General features: G+C 42.7%; 1 protein-coding gene across 5 annotated transcripts in view; it reads right to left on the bottom strand.

The window, feature by feature from the left end:
• Positions 1 to 22,289, bottom strand: part of LOC139535924 (nck-associated protein 5-like) — a 115,360-nt gene that overhangs the window by 29,774 nt on the left and 63,297 nt on the right. For 2 of the 5 annotated variants that reach the window (XM_071335886.1, XM_071335887.1), the window contains exons 4-5: positions 14,970 to 15,159; positions 5,017 to 5,151 (exon numbers count right to left, since the gene is read on the bottom strand). In XM_071335886.1, coding sequence (XP_071191987.1) covers positions 5,017 to 5,151; positions 14,970 to 15,029 — 195 coding nt within the window. In that variant the 5' untranslated portion in view covers positions 15,030 to 15,159. The remainder of the gene's footprint in view (positions 1 to 5,016; positions 5,152 to 14,969; positions 15,160 to 22,289) is intronic. The other 3 variants (XM_071335888.1, XM_071335890.1, XM_071335889.1) reach the window with 2 other exon arrangements.

Here is a 22,289-nt window from a genome sequence, read left to right as displayed (position 1 = left end):
GAGGTAGCCTGACTGCCATTAGGTACCGAGATGAGATCTTCAGACCCCTTGTGAGACCATATGCTGGTGCGGTTGGCCCTGGGTTCCTCCTAATGCAAGACAATGCTAGACCTCATGTGGCTGGAGTGTGTCAGCAGTTCCTGCAAGAGGAAGGCATTGATGCTATGGACTGGCCCGCCTGTTCCCCAGACCTGAATCCAATTGAGCACATCTGGGACATCATGTCTCGCTCCATCCACCAAAGCCACGTTGCACCACAGACTGTCCAGGAGTTGGCGGATGTTTTAGTCCAGGTCTGGGAGGAGATCCCTCAGGAGACCATCCGCCACCTCTTCAGGAGCATGCCCAGGCGTTGTAGGGAGGTCATACAGGCACGTGGAGGCCACACACACTACTGAGCCTCATTTTGACTTGTTTTAAGGACATTACATCAAAGTTGGATCAGCCTGTAGTGTGGTTTTCCACTTTAATTTTGAGTGTGACTCCAAATCCAGACCTCCATGGGTTGATAAATTTGATTTCCATTGATAATTTTTGTGTGATTTTGTTGTCAGCACATTCAACTACAGTGGGGAGAACAAGTATTTGATACACTGCCGATTTTGCAGGTTTTCCTACTTACAAAGCATGTAGAGGTCTGTAATTTTTATCATAGGTACACTTCAACTGTGAGAGACGGAATCTAAAACAAAAATCCAGAAAATCACATTGTATGATTTTTAAATAATTAATTTGCATTTTATTGCATGACATAAGTATTTGATACATCAGAAAAGCAGAACTTAATATTTGGTACAGAAACCTTTGTTTGCAATTACAGAGATCATACGTTTCCTGTAGTTCTTGACTAGGTTTGCACACACTGCAGCAGGGATTTTGGCCCACTCCTCCCTACAGATCTTCTCCAGATCCTTCAGGTTTCGGGGCTGTCGCTGGGCAATACGGACTTTCAGCTCCCTCCAAAGATTTTCTATTGGGTTCAGGTCTGGAGACTGGCTAGGCCACTCCAGGACCTTGAGATGCTTCTTACGGAGCCACTCCTTAGTTGCCATGGCTGTGTGCTTCGTGTCGTTGTCATGCTGGAAGACCCAGCCACGACCCATCTTCAATGCTCTTACTGAGGGAAGGAGGTTGTTGGCCAAGATCTCGCGATACATGGCCCCATCCATCCTCCCCTCAATACGGTGCAGTCGTCCTGTCCCCTTTGCAGAAAAGCATCCCCAAAGAATGATGTTTCCACCTCCATGCTTCACGGTTGGGATGGTGTTCTTGGGGTTGTACTCATACTTCTTCTTCCTCCAAACACGGCGAGTGGAGTTAGACCAAAAAGCTCTATTTTTGTCTCATCAGACCACATGACCTTCTCCCATTCCTCCTCTGGATCATCCAGATGGTCATTGGCAAACTTCAGACAGGCCTGGACATGCACTGGCTTAAGCAGGGGGACCTTGCGTGCGCTGCAGGATTTTAATCCATGACGGCGTAGTGTGTTACTAATGGTTTTCTTTGAGACTGTGGTCCCAGCTCTCTTCAGGTCATTGACCAGGTCCTGCCGTGTAGTTCTGGGCTGATCCCTCACCTTCCTCATGATCATTGATGCCCCACGACGTGAAATCTTGCATGGAGCCCCAGACCGAGGGTGATTGACCGTCATCTTGAACTTCTTCCATTTTCTAATAATTGCGCCAACAGTTGTTTCCTTCTCACCAAGCTGCTTGCCTATTGTCCTGTAGCCCATCCCAGCCTTGTGCAGGTCTACAATTTTATCCCTGATGTCCTTACACAGCTCTCTGGTCTTGGCCATTGTGGAGAGGTTGGAATCTGTTTGATTGTGTGTGGACAGGTGTCTTTTATACAGGTAACGAGTTCAAACAGGTGCAGTTAATACAGGTAATGAGTGGAGAACAGGAGGGCTTCTTAAAGAAAAACTAACAGGTCTGTGAGAGCCGGAATTCTTACTGGTTGGTAGGTGATCAAATACTTATGTCATGCAATAAAATGCAAATTAATTATTTAAAAATCATACAATGTGATTTTCTGGATTTTTGTTTTAGATTCCGTCTCTCACAGTTGAAGTGTACCTATGATAAAAATTACAGACCTCTACATGCTTTGTAAGTAGGAAAACCTGCAAAATCGGCAGTGTATCAAATACTTGTTCTCCCCACTGTATGTAAAGAAAAAAGTATTTAACAAGAATATTTCATTCATTCAGATCTAGGATGTGTTATTTTAGTGTTCCCTTTATTTTTTTGAGCAGTGTATATATATATATATATATATATATATATATATACACACACATACCACCCTTTGCCTTGATAACAACTTTGTACACTCTTGGCATTCTCTCAACCAGCTTCATGAGGTAACCACTTTTTGGGTTACTACATGATTCCATATGTGTCATTTCATAGTTTTGATGTCTTCACTATTATTCTACAATGTAGAAAATAGTACAAATAAAGAAAAACCCTGGAATGAGTTGGTGTTTCCAAACTTTTGACTGGTACTGTATATATTTACCCCAAAATATATGGGGGATTGGAAATTATGCAGACAATTACATTGATGGAAGCTACTATCTATCTGAATACAAAATCTATCTGCAATATTACGCTTTTGTCAGGAGCGCATCAGCCATCACCAGCGAATGAGCTGCACATCATTGGGTGAGTCAGTGAAACTGGAAAACATTTTTAGGACTATAATTTCCTCCTCAGATTGTAGCCTACAATATGTGTCTCCACACAGCTAGGCCTAGGCCATTGATGGATTCAAGTCAAAGGTCGTTTTTATTGATCTCAGATTCTCAGTTTGTCAGTGTCAAAGTAGCCTGTCATTTCGATCACTTGTGCGGTATTATGGTGCTTTCAAGACAACTGGGAACTCTGAAAAAAATGAGGTTGAATCATGACGTCAGTGATCTTCAGGTCGGAAAGTCTGATCTCTAGAAAGAGGCCAAAGTTCCCCACTTGGAATTCCGAGTTGGATGACCATTAAAAAAACGAATTTTCCCAGTCAGAGCTAGTTCTCAATTTCCCAGTTGTCTTGAATGCACTGAAGTCGGCGATTTCCCAGCTTCGACTTCCCAGTTGTTTTTAACATGGCATTAAAAAAACATTATACTAAAGTCTCCAGTAATGTAAAATGATGTAGAATTGCACGAAATGTGTTTATAAAAAGGCCTAAAATTTCCCAGACCCTAGGCCACACATTTTTTCCCCATGTGTGCAACTTCTGTAAGTGCCTCTACTCTACTGTTCTATGTCACTACGCAAATGTGATGATTTGCATGCAATGTTTTATTATAAAGGTGATTTCTATTTTTTCATGCTTTCCGGTACCTCAGAACTCCCCAGTTTACCCCCCTCTCGCGATCACTTCTTCTTCCGGCACCTCCCGATTTACAAATTAAGCACTGGATATCTGTCTCGGTACTAAGCTGAAAGGAGAGTGGACGCAAGTCATACGAAGTGGCCCCTGACTCGCCAAACATCCCTTCCAAAATACCCTAATCACCAGAAGAAACAAACATTTTTAATTAGTAAAATGTAATGAGGGATCCTTGACTGACAAAACCATTCAAATTCAATACCATTATTCAGCATATAAATGACATATTCACTTGCCATGATAGATTCTCAAAACCACTTCTTTCACAGGAGGAGGGAGACACCTGGTGGACTATGATACAGTCAGATGCATAGCCCTGAAATCATGGTCTGTATGTATCAAGTCTCAGAGAGTAGGACTGCTGATCTAGGAGGTCCTCCCAGTCCATGTATTCTTATTCATTATGATCGAAAAGGCAAAACTGATCCTAAATCAGCACTCCTACACTGAGACACTTGATTCAGGTTCACATCTATCAAATTGGCATCAATTTTGAAATAGTGAAATACAAATACTAACATTAATAATAAAGTACTAGTGTTGATATTAATAGTAAATAGTATAATGGCTGCTCCATCCCTAGGATGAATCAAATACTTTAATTATTTGATTGAGTTTGGTTGTTTGGACTGAAGCAGGTGATCGTTTTGACAGGTGCAGCTATCAGTCAAAACAACCAACTGCATCAATCAAATGTTGCAAACGGTTATTCGTTTTCATTGATTGCTTTGTCTGATGCAGCTCTCAGTCTCCAGGGTGTTTTCTCAACTGGATTAGCTCAACTCCTGCGTCCTCCGTCCTCTCTTGCCTCCTTTTGAAAAATATCAAAGGTAATCGAGGAGAGGCGGCAAGGAAGGAACATGGACGAAAATGAGACTCCTCCACTTGCAGATCATTCAAAAGTACTGGGTGCTGTAATATTGAGTGACTGTTTTAAGCATCGTTATTATTCTGGACCAATTCAGGAACAATCCAAGTTCACCAGACTGTATGCCAATGTGTTGAATGAATTTTCACTCAGGCAAATTACTTTTACAGGGGTGGATCCCAAAATAAATGTGTAAAGTGATAAAAACAAAAAGGAAGTTAGCTGTGCAAGACATTTTATAGATAAAACAATAAGTAGCATATTGTTTTTAAATGTATGCATGCTATTCTCCTCCGACAAAACAAAAGCTGATTCAAAGGGGGTATGGCAGATTTCAAAACTCTTCAGTGAAGGACTCCGGTAGGATGCACATGACTATCCTTGATGAAAAGTGGCCATCGAGGAGGGGAAGACACTCTTCCGTTCGCCTAATTTACACTCTCCTCGACCACTTATCGGTTTCTGGGTCACGAAGAAGATAGGATGGAAGACGGACTTTTGCCCAAATGAGAAAATGCGTGTACCCAGAGGGTCAACAGCTCCAGGGGTCAAGACTTGAGCTCTTTCTTAATTCATCCTCTTCTTGTCTCCTTCTCAAAACCCATTGAAGAAGGTCAGAGGGGAGGGACCTTGAACCTTCTCCTCCAATAACAGTTGAGAAGGAGGTGAGGAGACAGGGTGCGAGGAATCAAAGAAAGACAAAATGAGATATAGCCTAGACGAGCCCTAAATTCCCCCTCCCTGGGCCTCACCTCCAGCTCCTTGAGCCTCTCCAGGAGCTCCCTGCTGCTCTCTGGCTCTTCCAGGTAAGACTCCACATTGCCTTCATCTGACTCAAAGGCTTCATCACACTCCCTCAGCTCTGGCTCCTCAGACTCCATCACCACCTGCGGTGCAGAAAGGACGTTAAGAATACGGTTAGTGATGGGGTAGGGCAGTGGTTCCCAAACTTTTTATAGTCCCATACCCCTCCAAATATTCAACCTCCAGCTGCATAGCCCCTCTAGCACTAGGGTCAGCGCACTCTCAAATGTTGTTTTTTGCCATCATTGTAAGCCTGCCACACACAATCACACACTATACGATACATTTATTAAACATCAGTACGAGTGAGTTTGTCACAACCCGGCTCCTGGGAAGTGACAAAGAGCTCTTATAGGACCAGGGCACAAATAATAATATAATAATCAATACTTTTGCTCTTTATTTAACCATCTTACATATAAAACCTTATTTGTTCATCGAAAATGGTGAATACCTCACCACAGGTTAATGAGAAGGGTGTGCTTGAAAGGATGCACATAACTCTGCAATGTTGGGTTGTATTGGAGAGAGTATCAGTCTTCAATCATTTTCCACACACAGTCTGTGCCTGTATTTAGTTTTGCTAGTGAGGGCCGAGAATCCACTCACATAGGTACGTGGTTGCAAAAGACATCAGTGTCTTAACAGCACAATTTGCCAAGGCAGGATACTCTCTGAGCGCAGCCCAATCCAGAAAATCTGGCAATGGCTTCTGATTAAATACAATTTTCACAGAACCGCTTGTTGCAATTTCAATGAGGCTCTCTTGTTCAGACATCAGTAAGAGGACTGGTGGCAGGGCATGAAAGGGATAACGAATCCAGTTGTTTGTGTCATCCGTTTCGGGAAAGTACACGTGTAATTGCGCACCCAACTCACTCAGGTGCTTCGCTATATCACATTTAACATTGTCCGTAAGCATGAGTTAATTTGCACACAAAAATATATTTCAATGATGGAAAGACCTGTGTGTTGTCCAGACAGAGAAGAGCGCCAACTTCTTAATCATAGCCTCAATTTTGTCCAGCACATTGAATATAGTTATGGAGAGTCCCTGTAATCCTAGATTCAGAAAGAATATCACCCAGATAGGCCAGTCGTGTGAGAAACGGTCAGACAAGTGAAAATTATGGTCAGTAAAATAAACTTTAAGCCGTCTCCCAATTTAAAAAAAAACGTGTCAATGCTTTGCCTCTTGATAACCAGCACACTTCTGTATGTTGTAAAAGCGTTACATGGTCGCTGCCCATATCATTGCATAGTGCAGAAAATACACGAGAGTTCAGGGGCCTTGCTTTAACAAAGTGTCCAAAACGTCTTTCAAGCTGGCAGGCATTCCCTTGGCAGCAAGAGCTTCTCAGTAGATGCTGCAGTGTACCCAAGTTGCGTCAAGAGCAACTGCCTGCACTCGCGTTACCACTCCACTATGTCTCCCTGTCCTGGCTATTGCGGCATCAGTACAGAACATGAGCAGCAGCTACGTTTAGCTTCATTCGGGGCCGTTAGTGGAATTCCCGCGAGAGAGTAACGGTTCATTTTATTTATTTAACCTTTATTTAACTAGGCAAGTCAGTTAAAATTAAAACTTCAGGCTAGGGTCCTTCTTTCTCAATTTCCACCTGACTGTTGTGCCCAAAGCTAACTGCCTGTTGCTTAGGCCCTGAAGCCAGGATATGCATATAATTGGTACCATTGGAAATAAATAATTTTGAAGTTTGTAGAAATGTTAAAATAATGTAGGAGACTATAACACAATAGATATGGTAGGAGAAAATCCAAAGAAAAACCAACCAGAATCTTTTTTTTTTTTGAGAGCCCATGCTCTTACAATGGAAGGTATAGGGAAATAATTAAATTTAGCTCCCAGTATGCAATTCCATTGGCTTCCACAGGGTGTCAGCACTATGTTCAAGGTTTCAGGCTGGTTTCTTCCAAAACGAGTAAGAATAATTTGTTTTAGTACTGGGACACACTATTGGAAATTCGTGTTTGGGCGCCCGAGGAAGACAAGACGCACCTGCTAATATCGGTTTCCTATTGAACATACTTCTTTCCGTATTAAATATTATAGTTTGATTACATTTTAGGGTATCTGAGGAGTCAATAGAAACTTATTTTGACTTGTTTTAACAAAGTTTAGCGGTAGATTTTTGGATTCCTTTCTCTGCATGTTGAACGAGTGGATTATTCAAAATGATGGCGCCAACTAAACTGACTTTTAGGGATATAAAGAAGGATTTTATCTAACAAAACGACACTACATGTTATAGCTGGGACCATTTGGATGACAAATCAGAGGAAGATTTTCAAAAAGTAAGTGAATATTTAATCGCTATTTGTGAATTTATGAAACCTGTGCCGGTGGGAAAATATTTTGATGTGGGGCGCCGTCCTCAAACAATCTCATGGCATGCTTTCGCTGTAATGGCTACTGTAAATCGAACAGTTCAGTTAGATTAACAAGAATTTAAGCTTTCAACCGATATAAGACAATTGTATGTACCTACATGTTTAATATCCATAATTCTTATGATTATTTATTTGAATTGTGCGCCCTCCAGTTTCACCGGAAGTTGTCCCGCTAGTGGGACGCCTAGCCCTAAGAAGTTTTTTAAGAACAAATTCTTATTCACAATGACGACCTAACAAAAGCCAAAAGACCTCCTGCGGGGACGGGGATTCACAAAATAAATAAATATAGGACAAAACACACATCACGACAAGAGAGACAACACTACATAAAGATTGACCTAAGACAACAACATAGCAAGGCAGCAACACATGACAACACAGCATGGTAGCAACACAACATGAAAACAACATGGTAACCGGAACACAACATTGTACCATGTTTTGTGCCGCTACCAACATTATTGGGCACAGACAACAGCACAATGGGCACACAGACAACAGCACAAAGGGCATGAAGGTAGAGACATCAATACATCACACAAAGCAGCCACAACTGTCAGTAAGAGTGTCCATGATTGAGTCTTTGAATGAAGAGATTGAGATAAAACCATCCAGTTTGAGTGTTTGTTGCAGCTCGTTCCAGTCGCTAGCTGCAGCGAACTGAAAAGATGACCCCCCAGGGATGTGTGTGCTTTGGGGACCTTTAACAGAATGTGACTGGATGTTAATTATTTGGTCTCGGCTACCTGTATTTGACATTGTGTTGTTATTTGGCTGAACACTAGGTGGTTTCATTTTATTTTGGCAGTGTAATGAGGCTACTCAGGCGAGAAAAAAACCTCACCCAAATGTATAGCCCCGTTGGAAAATATTAATGAACTGTTTGAAAATGTGAAAAAAAAATATATATATACAGTATATTAAAAAAAAAATTAATCACATTTTTATTTGAGAGTTCCAAATTAAGAGTTCCAAATTAAGCAGCAGCAGCTGAAAAGATGAGCTCCTACAAATATTGAAATTTAAATGTTTTTTTAGAGTAAAGTACATCGAAAAAAAATCAAAAGAAAACTGCAAACTGAATAGGAGACCAAACAAGCAGCAAACAAAGAAGAAAGGCTTTTGAAAAAGTAACAATTTTTCATAAAATTATACCGTTTTCTTAGCTAGCTAAGTTGTTTACCTGTTGCTAGGCAGTTGCTAGGGACATTCCTGAAAGAAGCTAGCTAGCTAACAAGGAGTGTCTAGTTGGCAGAAGAGAAGAAGGGACAAAGAAGGGACAAAGTGGGACAAAATAAGGACAGAAGAAAAGGGAAAGGGGACATTAAGGTGAAGCAGTCCTCTAAAGACACAAAAGACAATAATACAAGAAACAACACTTCTATTGCCTCTCCCTCTACGATACGCACTTCCGGTTTGGTTTGGAGCGAGTAGTTGCATTCCGCTTTGCTCCACAGGTAGTATTACAGGTAGTATTACATTTCATTTCATTACAGTACAACAGTTTGATTTGTTTGATCTTAGCTGGCTACATAGCCGTCTTTGTATCCAAGATAATTGTGTAGTCTAGAGTAATTGTCGAGGTTACCTAGCCAGTTAGAGGTTACCTAGCCAGCTACACTTTCAAACAAAGTCAACAACGCAGCCACTGCTAGCTAGCCTATTTCACCAGCCAGCAGTACTATATCATTTTAGTCAATAAGATTTTTTGCAACGTAAGCTTAACTTTCTGAACATTCGAGACGTGTAGTCCACTTGTCATTCCAATCTCCTTTGCATTAGCGTAGCCTCTTCTGTAGCCTGTCAACTATGTGTCTGTCTATCCCTGTTCTCTCCTCTCTGCACAGACCATACAAACGCTTCACACCGCGTGGCCGCTGCTACTCTAACCTGGTGGTCCCAGCGCGCACGACCCACGTGGAGTTCCAGGTCTCAGGCAGCCTCTGGAACTGCCGATCTGCGGCCAACAAGGCAGAGTTCATCTCAGCCTATGCTTCCCTCCAGTCCCTCGACTTCTTGGCACTGACGGAAACATGGATTACCACTGATAACACTGCTACTCCTACTGCTCTCTCCTCGTCTGCCCACGTGTTCTCGCACACCCCGAGAGCTTCTGGTCAGCGGGGTGGTGGCACTGGGATCCTCATCTCTCCCAAGTGGACATTCTCTCTTTCTCCCCTGACCCATCTGTCTATCGCCTCCTTTGAATTCCATGCTGTCACAGTTACCAGCCCTTTCAAGCTTAACATCCTTATCATTTATCGCCCTCCAGGTTCCCTTGGAGAGTTCATCAATGAGCTTGACGCCCTGATAAGTTCCTTTCCTGAGGATGGCTCACCTCTCACAGTTCTGGGTGACTTTAACCTCCCCACGTCTACCTTTGACTCATTCCTCTCTGCCTCCTTCTTTCCACTCCTCTCCTCTTTTGACCTCACCCTCTCACCTTCCCCCCCTACTCACAAGGCAGGCAATACGCTTGACCTCATCTTTACTAGATGCTGTTCTTCCACTAATCTCATTGCAACTCCCCTCCAAGTCTCCGACCACTACCTTGTATCCTTTTCCCTCTCGCTCTCATCCAACACTTCCCACACTGCCCCTACTCGGATGGTATCGCGCCGTCCCAACCTTCGCTCTCTCTCCCCCGCTACTCTCTCCTCTTCCATCCTATCATCTCTTCCCTCTGCTCAAACCTTCTCCAACCTATCTCCTGATTCTGCCTCCTCAACCCTCCTCTCCTCCCTTTCTGCATCCTTTGACTCTCTATGTCCCCTATCCTCCAGGCCGGCTCGGTCCTCCCCTCCTGCTCCGTGGCTCGACGACTCATTGCGAGCTCACAGAACAGGGCTCCGGGCAGCCGAGCGGAAATGGAGGAAAACTCGCCTCCCTGCGGACCTGGCATCCTTTCACTCCCTCCTCTCTACATTCTCCTCTTCTGTCTCTGCTGCTAAAGCCAATTTCTACCACTCTAAATTCCAAGCATCTGCCTCTAACCCTAGGAAGCTCTTTGCCACCTTCTCCTCCCTCCTGAATCCTCCTCCCCCTCCTCCCCCCTCCTCCCTCTCTGCTGATGACTTTGTCAACCATTTTGAAAAGAAGGTCGACGACATCCGATCCTCGTTTGCTAAGTCAAACGACACCGCTGGTTCTGCTCACACTGCCCTACCCTGTGCTTTGACCTCTTTCTCCCCTCTCTCTCCAGATGAAATCTCGCGTCTTGTGACGGCCGGCCGCCCAACAACCTGCCCGCTTGACCCTATCCCCTCCTCTCTTCTCCAGACCATTTCCGGAGACCTTCTCCCTTACCTCACCTCGCTCATCAACTCATCCTTGACCGCTGGCTACGTCCCTTCCGTCTTCAAGAGAGCGAGAGTTGCACCCCTTCTGAAAAAACCTACACTCGATCCCTCCGATGTCAACAACTACAGACCAGTATCCCTTCTTTCTTTTCTCTCCAAAACTCTTGAACGTGCCGTCCTTGGCCAGCTCTCCTGCTATCTCTCTCAGAATGACCTTCTTGATCCAAATCAGTCAGGTTTCAAGACTAGTCATTCAACTGAGACTGCTCTTCTCTGTGTCACGGAGGCGCTCCGCACTGCTAAAGCTAACTCTCTCTCCTCTGCTCTCATCCTTCTAGACCTATCGGCTGCCTTTGATACTGTGAACCATCAGATCCTCCTCTCCACCCTCTCCGAGCTGGGCATCTCCGGCGCGGCCCACGCTTGGATTGCGTCCTACCTGACAGGTCGCTCCTACCAGGTGGCGTGGCGAGAATCTGTCTCCGCACCACGTGCTCTCACCACTGGTGTCCCCCAGGGCTCTGTTCTAGGCCCTCTCCTATTCTCGCTATACACCAAGTCACTTGGCTCTGTCATATCCTCACATGGTCTCTCCTATCATTGCTATGCAGACGACACACAATTAATCTTCTCCTTTCCCCCCTCTGATAACCAGGTGGTGAATCGCATCTCTGCATGTCTGGCAGACATATCAGTGTGGATGACGGATCACCACCTCAAGCTGAACCTCGGCAAGACGGAGCTGCTCTTCCTCCCGGGGAAGGACTGCCCGTTCCATGATCTCGCCATCACGGTTGACAACTCCATTGTGTCCTCCTCCCAGAGTGCTAAGAACCTTGGCGTGATCCTGGACAACACCCTGTCGTTCTCAACTAACATCAAGGCGGTGACCCGTTCCTGTAGGTTCATGCTCTACAACATTCGCAGAGTACGACCCTGCCTCACGCAGGAAGCGGCGCAGGTCCTAATCCAGGCACTTGTCATCTCCCGTCTGGATTACTGCAACTCGCTGTTGGCTGGGCTCCCTGCCTGTGCCATTAAACCCCTACAACTCATCCAGAACGCCGCAGCCCGTCTGGTGTTCAACTTTCCCAAGTTCTCTCACGTCACCCCGCTCCTCCGCTCTCTCCACTGGCTTCCAGTTGAAGCTCGCATCCGCTACAAGACCATGGTGCTTGCCTACGGAGCTGTGAGGGGAACGGCACCCCCGTACCTTCAGGCTCTGATCAGGCCCTACACCCAAACAAGGGCACTGCGTTCATCCACCTCTGGCCTGCTCGCCTCCCTACCTCTGAGGAAGTACAGTTCCCGCTCAGCCCAGTCAAAACTGTTCGCTGCTCTGGCACCCCAATGGTGGAACAAACTCCCTCACGACGCCAGGTCAGCGGAGTCAATCACCACCTTCCGGAGACACCTGAAACCCCACCTCTTTAAGGAATACCTAGGATAGGATAAAGTAATCCTTCTAACCCCCCCCCCCCCTTAAAAGAGTTAGATGCACTATTGTAAAGTGGTTGTTCCACTGGATATCATAAGGTGAATGCACCAATTTGTAAGTCGCTCTGGATAAGAGCGTCTGCTAAATGACTTAAATGTAAATGTAAATTTGGCGTACCCCTGACAGCATTGCGCGTACCCCTTCACCCTACCCCAGTTTGGGAATGCCTGGTATAGGGTGAAGTTGCTCCTAGAAGCTGATCCTGGGTAAATTTAGCATTTTCCAGCTAAAGGGTTAATGGGGCAATCAGCTGTTGAAAAAAAGAACAAAGCGTACTGCCTGACATTGTTTTTCTATGGACTGACCATCCATGATATAAAAATAGTTTTAACCATATTTTGAGGCCATGTAGTGTTTGTTTACATTTACTTTGTTTACAAACATTGGAGTAAAACAAGCTTGTATTTCGAGTTCTGATGGGGTACGACAGTTGAACTAAGATCATGAAGCATTTATAAGTTACATTCTTCAAGAATCAATGGATGCATATAATTAAATTATATGTCCAAAAATGGATTAACAACTGCTGATTGCCCCTTTAAGGTTAGCATTGGGAGAGGGGACCTATAACCTAGGGGAAACGTCAACCCGAAGCTTAGTATTGGGGACATGGTCTGGAACACTTACCATAGTAAGAGAGAGAGGTTGGGGACACGGTTGGTAATAATGTCACTGCACACAATAACAACATCTCATGGGGATTTGTCATGGTTTTACACTCTTTCCAGGGTGATAATTAAAGAGGCTTTTATATTTTCAACTACATTTCACCTTTCCACTCACTCTGCTTTTGGTAACGGTGACTGTTTTCAATAGTGATAGTGACAATGAAAAGAGGAATAACTGAGATTTAAATGAAGAACGTGGAGGCTGAATTATAAAAAGCTTTACGTATCTATTTTAACACCCCTGAGCACACGTATGGTGATCACATGAATGAAGCAGGGGATGGTCGTCTAGATATTACAGTTTATTTTGCTCTCCAGGTCGACCATGGCTGAGAGAGAGGCGCCGAGACTCATGGCTTGTTGCATCAGAAGCTCTGTAGTTTTACAAAGTTGCCAGACTCAGCCTCGTACGAACCATCCTGATCTCACAAGCTTACATTCTGTTGTTTCGCTACACAGATCTGTAACAAAACAGAATGTAAGCTCTCGAGATCAGGATGGTTCGTACGAGGCTAAGACAGTTTCCATCAAAGGCATCAGAATCCTTTATCTCTAAGCCATCGATCACTATCCATGTAAAGGTGAGGTCTCATGTAACATAACCATTGATAAGGAAAACAATAAAGGTATTCAGTAGAGAGAACATTAACAGGGCTTCAGTTAGGGATATGTAATGAATGTCTAATGGGAATTATAAAAACAATAAACCTAAAAACACATACAAACAAATAATATATGTATTTTAATGGAATAGAGGAAGACTGTCCTTTTGATTCCCTAACTCTACCTAGAGTCTAGTCCTAGCTCTAAATTTAGGCCCTAATTTGATGTAAAAAAATAGAACATTTGTCTTTTCTTGGTTGATGCTAAGCGAGTTCCTTGGGACATCCATACCCTTAACCCTAACCTTAACCCCTACCCCAGCCCTAACCTAACAGTTTTAAATTTCAACTTCAATGGGGTGACGTCAGAGTACCAAGGATCTCACTTAGACTTTTCCGTCTTTTCTCCTCCCCAGTCTTGTGCTTTAGTGGGAAGGCCCGCTCCATCAGGACATAAACCAATCGCTCTATTGTATCCAGATGATGGGCGGTAAACTAAAGCATATTCCACCCTTATCTAACCTCTTTCTCTGCCCATCCAAAATGACCTATTCAGTACTGGCAGAAAGATCTGAAGAGTGAAGTATGTGGGGTAGACAGCCCTCTTCTGTTCTGTATGGGATTTACATTCGTGATGGCAAAGCCTTATTTCAAATGGCTTTCTTACGAAATGAGTCCCTTTTGCGTCCCTTTGATATTTTGAGTAGAAATTGTGCACCAATATTGAATTTTAAAAGCCCGTTATATTTAATGAAGTACCCTTTAATATCTACACTCTAAAAAGAAAAAGGTTCCTCGAGTATCCTTTAGGGGTTCTTCAAATTGAAACTGTAGGGGAACCCTTAAGTTCTTCCGAGAACCCTTTAAAAAGGGTTCTTCATAGAACCCCTTTTAATGGATCCTCAAAGAACCTTTTGTGATTCATTTTTGAACTACCCCCCCGTCCCCTATTATTATTATTAATAATAATACATATAACAATGACACAATATTTTAGTTGTCAGTGTTTATTATGATTTTAGTGGCAAAGCAGAATAAAAATATCTAAATATGAGTTAAACTCCCAGCAGAGCCCCAAGTATAATGGGTATATCCTCTGGCGTGTTGATGTTCTCCGTATCCATAGCCAGAATGATTTTGCAGTGCATGGTGATTGAACAGGTTTCCTGTTAAATTCAGGCGTAGGAAGGGTAATGTCTGGGAAATCCCCCCCAAAAAGTCATTATATAGATGATTAACAAAAGATGCACGACAGAATTCATCACTTTTTGTGGTGAATGTGAATTTAAAAAAACTTTTGATAATGGTTTTCATACACATACCTTGTCCATAATGTAGAGGCCTATGGGATATTCATTAAAGAGGTAAGGGAGGAGGATGGTAAATGTGATCTGCATTACATACCAATACCTACTTACATACCTTTTTATGCCTCCTCGTATACCTGCAGATACAGACACAAAAGGTGAGCAGTTCAGGCATCTGCACGCAATACAGCTAGCCTTCAACATATTCTTATAGCCGACATATTCTTATAGCCTTCAACATGTTCTCATAGCCTACATATTCTTACCTCTTTGTTGATTGATATCCATTGAATTGTGTCCATTGTCTGTTTTAGAAAGATTGTCACAAATATAAAAAGATAGATGGTATCATCATAAAACAATATAAATATAGGTCATACAAGGGACAAACCTTACCTTAAACTGAGGATATTTTTCAGTTAAGTGCCTGCACCTGCTGTCCTTTCAAATCGAATTTGTTTCAGTTGAGCAGTTAAGGAGGTTCCTCGACTGAGGTTCCTCGATGAACCCCACCTATGGGGTTCTTGGAAGAACCTTTTGGATGCCATTTTCAGTGTCAAGAACCCTAAGGTTCTTCGAAGAACTTAGAAGAACCCTTGTTGAACCCCACATTTTTTTGAGTGTACAACATAGAAAATCAAATAAATCATGAAACAGACTTGCTAACTTGCTTCCATTCCCCCTTTCACAAGGTTGATTTATGGCTGATTTAAAGGCCCAGTGCAGTCAAAATGCATTTTTTTCTACATTTTGTATCATATAGTATTTCTGTGTTTTGTATCATATTGTACAACAGCTGATGAAACACACATTGTAAAAGTGTATGTGTTATTTTCCAATAGTTGCTGCTTGAAAATACAATCTACACATGAGCTTCTAATCAGCAGGTTCGCATGGGTGGTAGTTTTGGCTTTCCATGGTGACATCACCATGCGGTAAATTGGTTAATAGACCAATACAATTTTTTTGTTCCAAGCCTTTCTGCCAATAATAGGTATTTTGTAGTTTTCCCCTCCCCACTCAGACCACTCCTAGCAAATTTCTTGTTTGAGAAATAGGTTTGTCCATTTTCATTTAAATCTATTACAGTAAGGTACTTAATTGTTACCCAGAAATGATTTGATATTGAATTAAAAATGGCTGCATTGGGCCTTTAAAATTAAATCAACCTGTCAACTCATACTTTATTTGGCACTTACTTTAGTCATTTTTTAAATTTAACCTCTTGAGATGGAAAATTACAATGTTAAAATTATGTGAAGATTTATTTTTTCCCCCCACCAAATTACACTACCCAAAAGGCACTGATTTTGTGGAACGACCTAACATGACTTGTGGGTGTTGCAATACAAAGCCATATTTATGCCGATAATATGTTAGAACAAGTCACAAAAAGCTTAATAATGATGGAGAACACATGAGACTCATAAAAAAAGGTATGGGGTACCAGAGAGAAGTAAAGAGAAATTCTCTCAGATGAAGAGTGCACGAGGTGCCGCTTTGAAGCACACTTCAGAGAGACTGTTCGGGTCGGTTCAAGGCAAGAGTTCTTCCTTTGCATGACTGCCAGGGTAGCGACAGCCAGCAGTAATTGTTGGTTTATTGTCCAGTGCAGCTGTTTAGAGCTGAGGTAACGGAGTCTTTGAACAGGGGATTCATGTAAGGAAGGATCAAAGAAAACAGGAGGCTGCATGCCAGAGTCTGAAGATGCACTATTATAAGGAGTAGGGTGCCATCTAGGCCAAACATATAAAGTATTCTCAGGGACATGTGATTTGTGCCACATGCCGGCTTGGATCAATACACTGATGGCGCTGCAGCCTCCTCCTCTCCCATGTATCCCTCTTTCTAAGAATCCAAAATAAACAGGGCAGTTGTATATCCAGACTTGGGTAGGTAGGGGCTTATTTTCACCAAGCCACATAAAAAGGTAAAAAAGGTAACACTGACATTTTATAAATTAGTAATATATTCCATTTGCATGCATACATTTGTTACATATGGGTGATCCCGGGAATCAAACCCACTATCCTGGTTTTGCAAGAGCCATGCTCTACTAACTGAGCTACAGTTCCTTCCCCTTTTCCCATCCTTTTCCTAACCGTCCTTCACCTTTCCCATCTGTCTTTCCCCTTTTCCTATCTTTCCGCAGATCAGTGCTCTGTTCCCTTCTTATTTTGTGATGGATGTCTGACTGACTTGAGAGAGCTTAGGTTTTGGGTTTTGATTCAGCTAAGAATATAAATCGATATGGCCGGTGTGGTTCAGCGATTAGTGCCGTGGACCCCAGCAAACATGTATTGTATATCCTACCAGAGTAGTCATGGATTCAAATCAGACCCACTGCCCTTCTAACTCTCAATCTCTCCTGTCTCCTCGCCACTGTCCTATCTTAATAAAACCCACAATTAAAAAAAAATGAAATATATATATATAGAAGAGAAGAATAACTCAAATAGACTTAGATTCAGTCAAATAGACTCATGGTGGTGAACATGTGCACGTCAGTGGAGGCTCCTCATATGAGGAATGGGAGGACCATCCTCCTCAGTGATAAACAAAAAAAATAGTAAAACAGTTAAAGTTATCCTTTTTAGATAAAACTATACTAAATATAATCATGTCACCAAATAATTGATTAAAACATAATATTTTGCAATGAAGGTCTACAGTAGGCTCAACATCACTCTGTAGGGTAGCACCATAGGTACATTGACTTCAATACAAAACCTAGGAGGCACATGGTTCTCATCCCCTTCCATAGACTTACACAGTAATTATGAGCTCTTGCAGCATGAACTGATATGTCCACCCAATCAAAGGATCAGAGCATGAATCTAGTACTGAAAGCATAAGATACAGCTAGCCAGCACTGCAGTGCATAACATGTGGTGAGTAGTTGACTCAGAGAGAAAGACAATAGTTGAACAGTTAAATGAATTTCTTCCAAAATGGAGAAGCAAGATAGTCCAAAAAAAATCACTTTCAGTTTCACTTGGCTAGCAAATGCAGCTATCTAGTTTAGCCTACTCAAACACCCTGCTCAGACAGAGGGATGCTATGTTAGCTAGCTGGCTATGACTATCCAACACGACTTGGAAGAGTTCCAGTGTTAAGGGAAGCTTTTGGTTTTACTAATTTATTGCCACCGTGGCCCGTGGGTTTAGGTGCAAAACGGCTTACTGACTGTACACTAACAATACTGCATTATTGTAGCAGGTTCACTAACGCGTTAGTTTTATTAGGTATGTTGACTATGACGTTACTTTAGCTAATATGATGGCAATGATATTAGGCTAATCTGGCTAATCTGAAGATGGTGCTGGCTAAAGCTAAAACTGGCGAGTGTAGAGAGTATAGAGATATTGTTATATCCAACGATGTTAGGATGAAACAGTCAGAGGTCACCAAGCGCAACATAGCTTCAGCGCGTAAATCAGCTAGAAAGATGTGTCGGCATCGAGTAAAATCACTCCCCCTCCCAGTTAGGGGGAGTGATGAGCTCTACAGCAGAGTCTCACAACTCAATCGCTGGTTGAAAACTGTTTTCTGCCCCTCCCAAAAGATAGAATTTGTAGATAATTGTCCCTCTTTCTGGGACTCACCCACAAACAGGACCAAGCCTGGCCTGCTGAGGAGTGACGGACTCCATCCTAGCTGGAGGGGTGCTCTCATCTTATCTACCAACATAGACAGGGCTTTAACTCCTCTAGCTCCACAATGAAATAGGGTGCAGGCCAGGCAGCAGGCTGTTAGCCAGCCTGCCAGCTTAGTGGAGTCTGCCACTAGCACAGTCAGTGTAGTCAGCTCAGCTATCCCCATTGAGACTGTCTGTGCCTCGACCTAGGTTGGGCAAAACTAAACATGGCGGTGTTCGCCTTAGCAATCTCACTAGGATAAAGACCTCCTCCATTCCTGCCATTATTGAAAGAGATCGTGATACCTCACATCTCAAAATAGGGCTACTTAATGTTAGATCCCTCAAAGGCAGTTATAGTCAATGAACTAATAACTGATCATAATCTTGATGTGATTGGCCTGACTGAAACATGGCTTAAGCCTGATGAATTTACTGTGTTAAATGAGGCCTCACCTCCTGGTTACACTAGTGACCATATCCCCCGTGCATCCCGCAAAGGCGGAGGTGTTGTTAACATTTACGATGGCAAATTTCAATTTACACAAAAAAATGACGTTTTCGTCTTTTGAGCTTCTAGTCATGAAATCTATGCAGCCTACTCAATCCCTTTTTATAGCTATTGTTTACAGGCCTCCTGGGCCATATACAGCGTTCCTCACTGAGTTCCTATTGGACCTTGTAGTCATAGCAGATAATATTCTAATTTTTGGTGATTTTAATATTCACATGGAAAAGTCCACAGACCCACTCCAAAAGGCTTTCGGAGCCATCATCGACTCAGTGGGTTTTGTCCAACATGTCTCTGGACCTACTCACTGCCACAGTCATACTCTGGACCTAGTTTTGTCACATGGAATAAATGTTGTAGATCTTAATGTTTTTCCTCATAATCCTGGACTATCGGACCACCATTTTATTACGTTTGCAATCGCAACAAATAATCTGCTCAGACCACAACCAAGGAGCATCAAAAGTCGTGCTATAAATTCGCAGACAACAGAAAGATTCCTTGATGCCCTTCCAGACTCCTTCTGCCTACCCAAGCACGTCAGAGGACAAAAATCAGTTAACTACCTAACTGAGGAACTCAATTTAACATTGCGCAATAACCTAGATGCAGTTGCACCCCTAAAAACATGTCATAAGAAACTAGCTCCCTGGTATACATAAAATACCCGAGCTCTGAAGCAAGCTTCCGGACAATTGGAACGGAAATGGCGCCACACCAAACTGGAAGTCTCCCGACTAGCTTGGAAAGACAGTACCGTGCAGTATCGAAGAGCCCTCACTGCTGCTCGATCATCCTATTTTTCCAACTCAATTGAGGAAAATAAGAATAATCCTAAATGTATTTTTGATACTGTCGCAAAGCTAACTAAAACGCAGCATTCCCCAAGTGAGGATGGCTTTCTCTTCAGCAGTAATAAATTCATGAACTTCTTTGAGGAAAAGATCATGATCATTAGAAAGCAAATTACAGACTCTTCTTTAAATCTGCGTATTCCTCCAAAGCTCAGCTGTCCTGAGTCTGCACAACTCTGCCAGGACCTAGGATCAAGAGAGACACTTAAGTGTTTTAGTACTATATCCCTTGACACAATGATGAAAATAATCATGGCCTCTAAACCTTCAAGCTGCATACTGGACCCTATTCCAACTAAACTACTTATAGAGCAGCTTCATGTGCTTGGCCCTCCTATGTTGAACATAATAAACGGCTCTCTATCCACCGGATGTGTACCAAACTCACTAAAAGTAGCAGTAAGAAAGCCTCTCTTGAAAAAGCCAAACCTTGACCCAGAAAATATATAAAACTGAAAATCGGCCTATATCGAATCTTCCATTCCTCTCAAAAATTTTAGAAAAAGCTGTTGCACAGCAACTCACTGCCTTCCTGAAGACAAACAATGTATACGAAATGCTTCAGTCTGGTTTTAGACCCCATCATAGCACTGAGACTGCACTTGTGAAGGTGGTAAATTACCTTTTAATGGCGTCAAACCGAGGCTCTGCATCTGTCCTCGTGCTACTAGACCTTAGTGCTGCCTTTGATACCATCGATCACCACATTCTTTTGGAGAGATTGGAAACCCAAATTGGTCTACACGGACAAGTTCTGGCCTGGTTTAGATCTTATCTGTCGGAAAGATATCAGTTTGTCTCTGTGAATGGTTTGTCCTCTGACAAATCAACTGTACATTTCGGTGTTCCTCAAGGTTCCGTTTTAGGACCACTATTGTTTTCACTTGTTCTAGGTCCCAAGAAACAAAGAGATCTTCTGTTGAATCTGACAATCAATCTTGATGGTTGTAAAGTCATCTCAAATAAAAACTGTGAAGGACCTCGGCGTTACTCTGATCTCTCTTTTGACGAACATATCAAGACTGTTTCAAGGACAGCTTTTTTCCATCTACGTAACATTGCAAAAATCTGAAATCTTCTGTCCAAAAATTATGCAGAAAAATGTATCCATGCTTTTGTTACTTCTAGGTTAGACTACTGCAATGCTCTACTTTCCGGCTACCCGGATAAAGCACTAAATAAACTTCAGTTAGTGCTAAATTACGGCTGCTAGAATCCTGACTAGAACCCAAACATTTGATCCTATTACTCCAGTGCTAGCCTCCCTACACTGGCTTCCTGTTAAGGCAAGGGCTGATTTCAAGGTTTTACTGTTAACCTACAAAGCGTTACATGGGCTTGCTCCTACCCATCTTTCCGAGTTGGTCCTGCCGTACATACCTACCCGTACGCTACGGTCACAAGACGCAGGCCTCCTAATTGTCCCTAGAATTTCTAAGCAAACAGCTGGAGGCAGGGCTTTCTCCTATAGATCTTCATTTTTATGGAATGGTCTGCCTACCCATGTGAGAGACGCAGACGCAGACTCGGTCTCAACCTTTAACTTCTTTGGGCTGCAGGGGCAGTATTGAGTAGCTTGGATGAAAGGTGCCCATTTCAAACGGCCTCGTACTCAATTCTTGCTCGTACAATATGCATATTATTATTACTATTGGATAGAAAACACTCTCTAGTTTCTAAAACCGTTTGAATTATATCTGTGAGTAAAACAGAACTCATTTTGCAGCAAACTTCCTGACAGGAAGTGGAAAATCTGAAATCGATGCTCTGTTCCAGGGCATCCCTATTCATTTGCTTGATATGTATTAGTATACATGCACTTCATACGCCTTCCACTAGATGTCAATAGGCAGTGAGAGAAGAAATGGAGTGTATAGCTTGATCTGAGGTTGAATAAGAGCTCTTGGCATGACGTGACACCAATTTCCTGTTTTCTGGAAGGCGCGAGAAGGAACCGGGGATTGCCTTCTGAAAAGCTGTCGTTATAGACGGCTACTATCTCCGGCTTTGATTTTATTTGATAAATGTGACAATATCATCGTAAAGTATGTTTTTTCAATATAGTTTTATCATATTATTGAAAATTTTTCGGGAGGTTAGGCGTGTTGCGTTCTCTGCGTTTGTTCAGGAAGGAGAGCTTCGCGCCACTTGGCTAGTGTGCTTGCTAATTCAAGAGGGAAAAATGCCATTCTAAAACCAAACAACGATTGTTCCCGACAAAGGACCCCTTGTACAACATTCTGATGGAAGATCATCAAAAGTAGGACCCATTTATGATGTTATTTCATATATCTGTCGAACATGTGTACTATTAGTTTGCGCCCAGATTTTGGGCGCTCTCTCGCCATAACGTAAGCTGCATGTCGTAATGAAGTTATTTTTAGAATTCTAACACGGCGATTGCATTAAGAACTAAGCTATCTTTAATTTGCT

The sequence above is a fragment of the Salvelinus alpinus genome, chromosome 12 (assembly GCF_045679555.1).
Source record: "Salvelinus alpinus chromosome 12, SLU_Salpinus.1, whole genome shotgun sequence".
Classification (NCBI taxonomy): Eukaryota; Metazoa; Chordata; class Actinopteri; order Salmoniformes; family Salmonidae; genus Salvelinus; species Salvelinus alpinus.
Note: the sequence above shows the minus strand (reverse complement) of the source record. Positions and strands in the feature narration are given on the sequence as shown.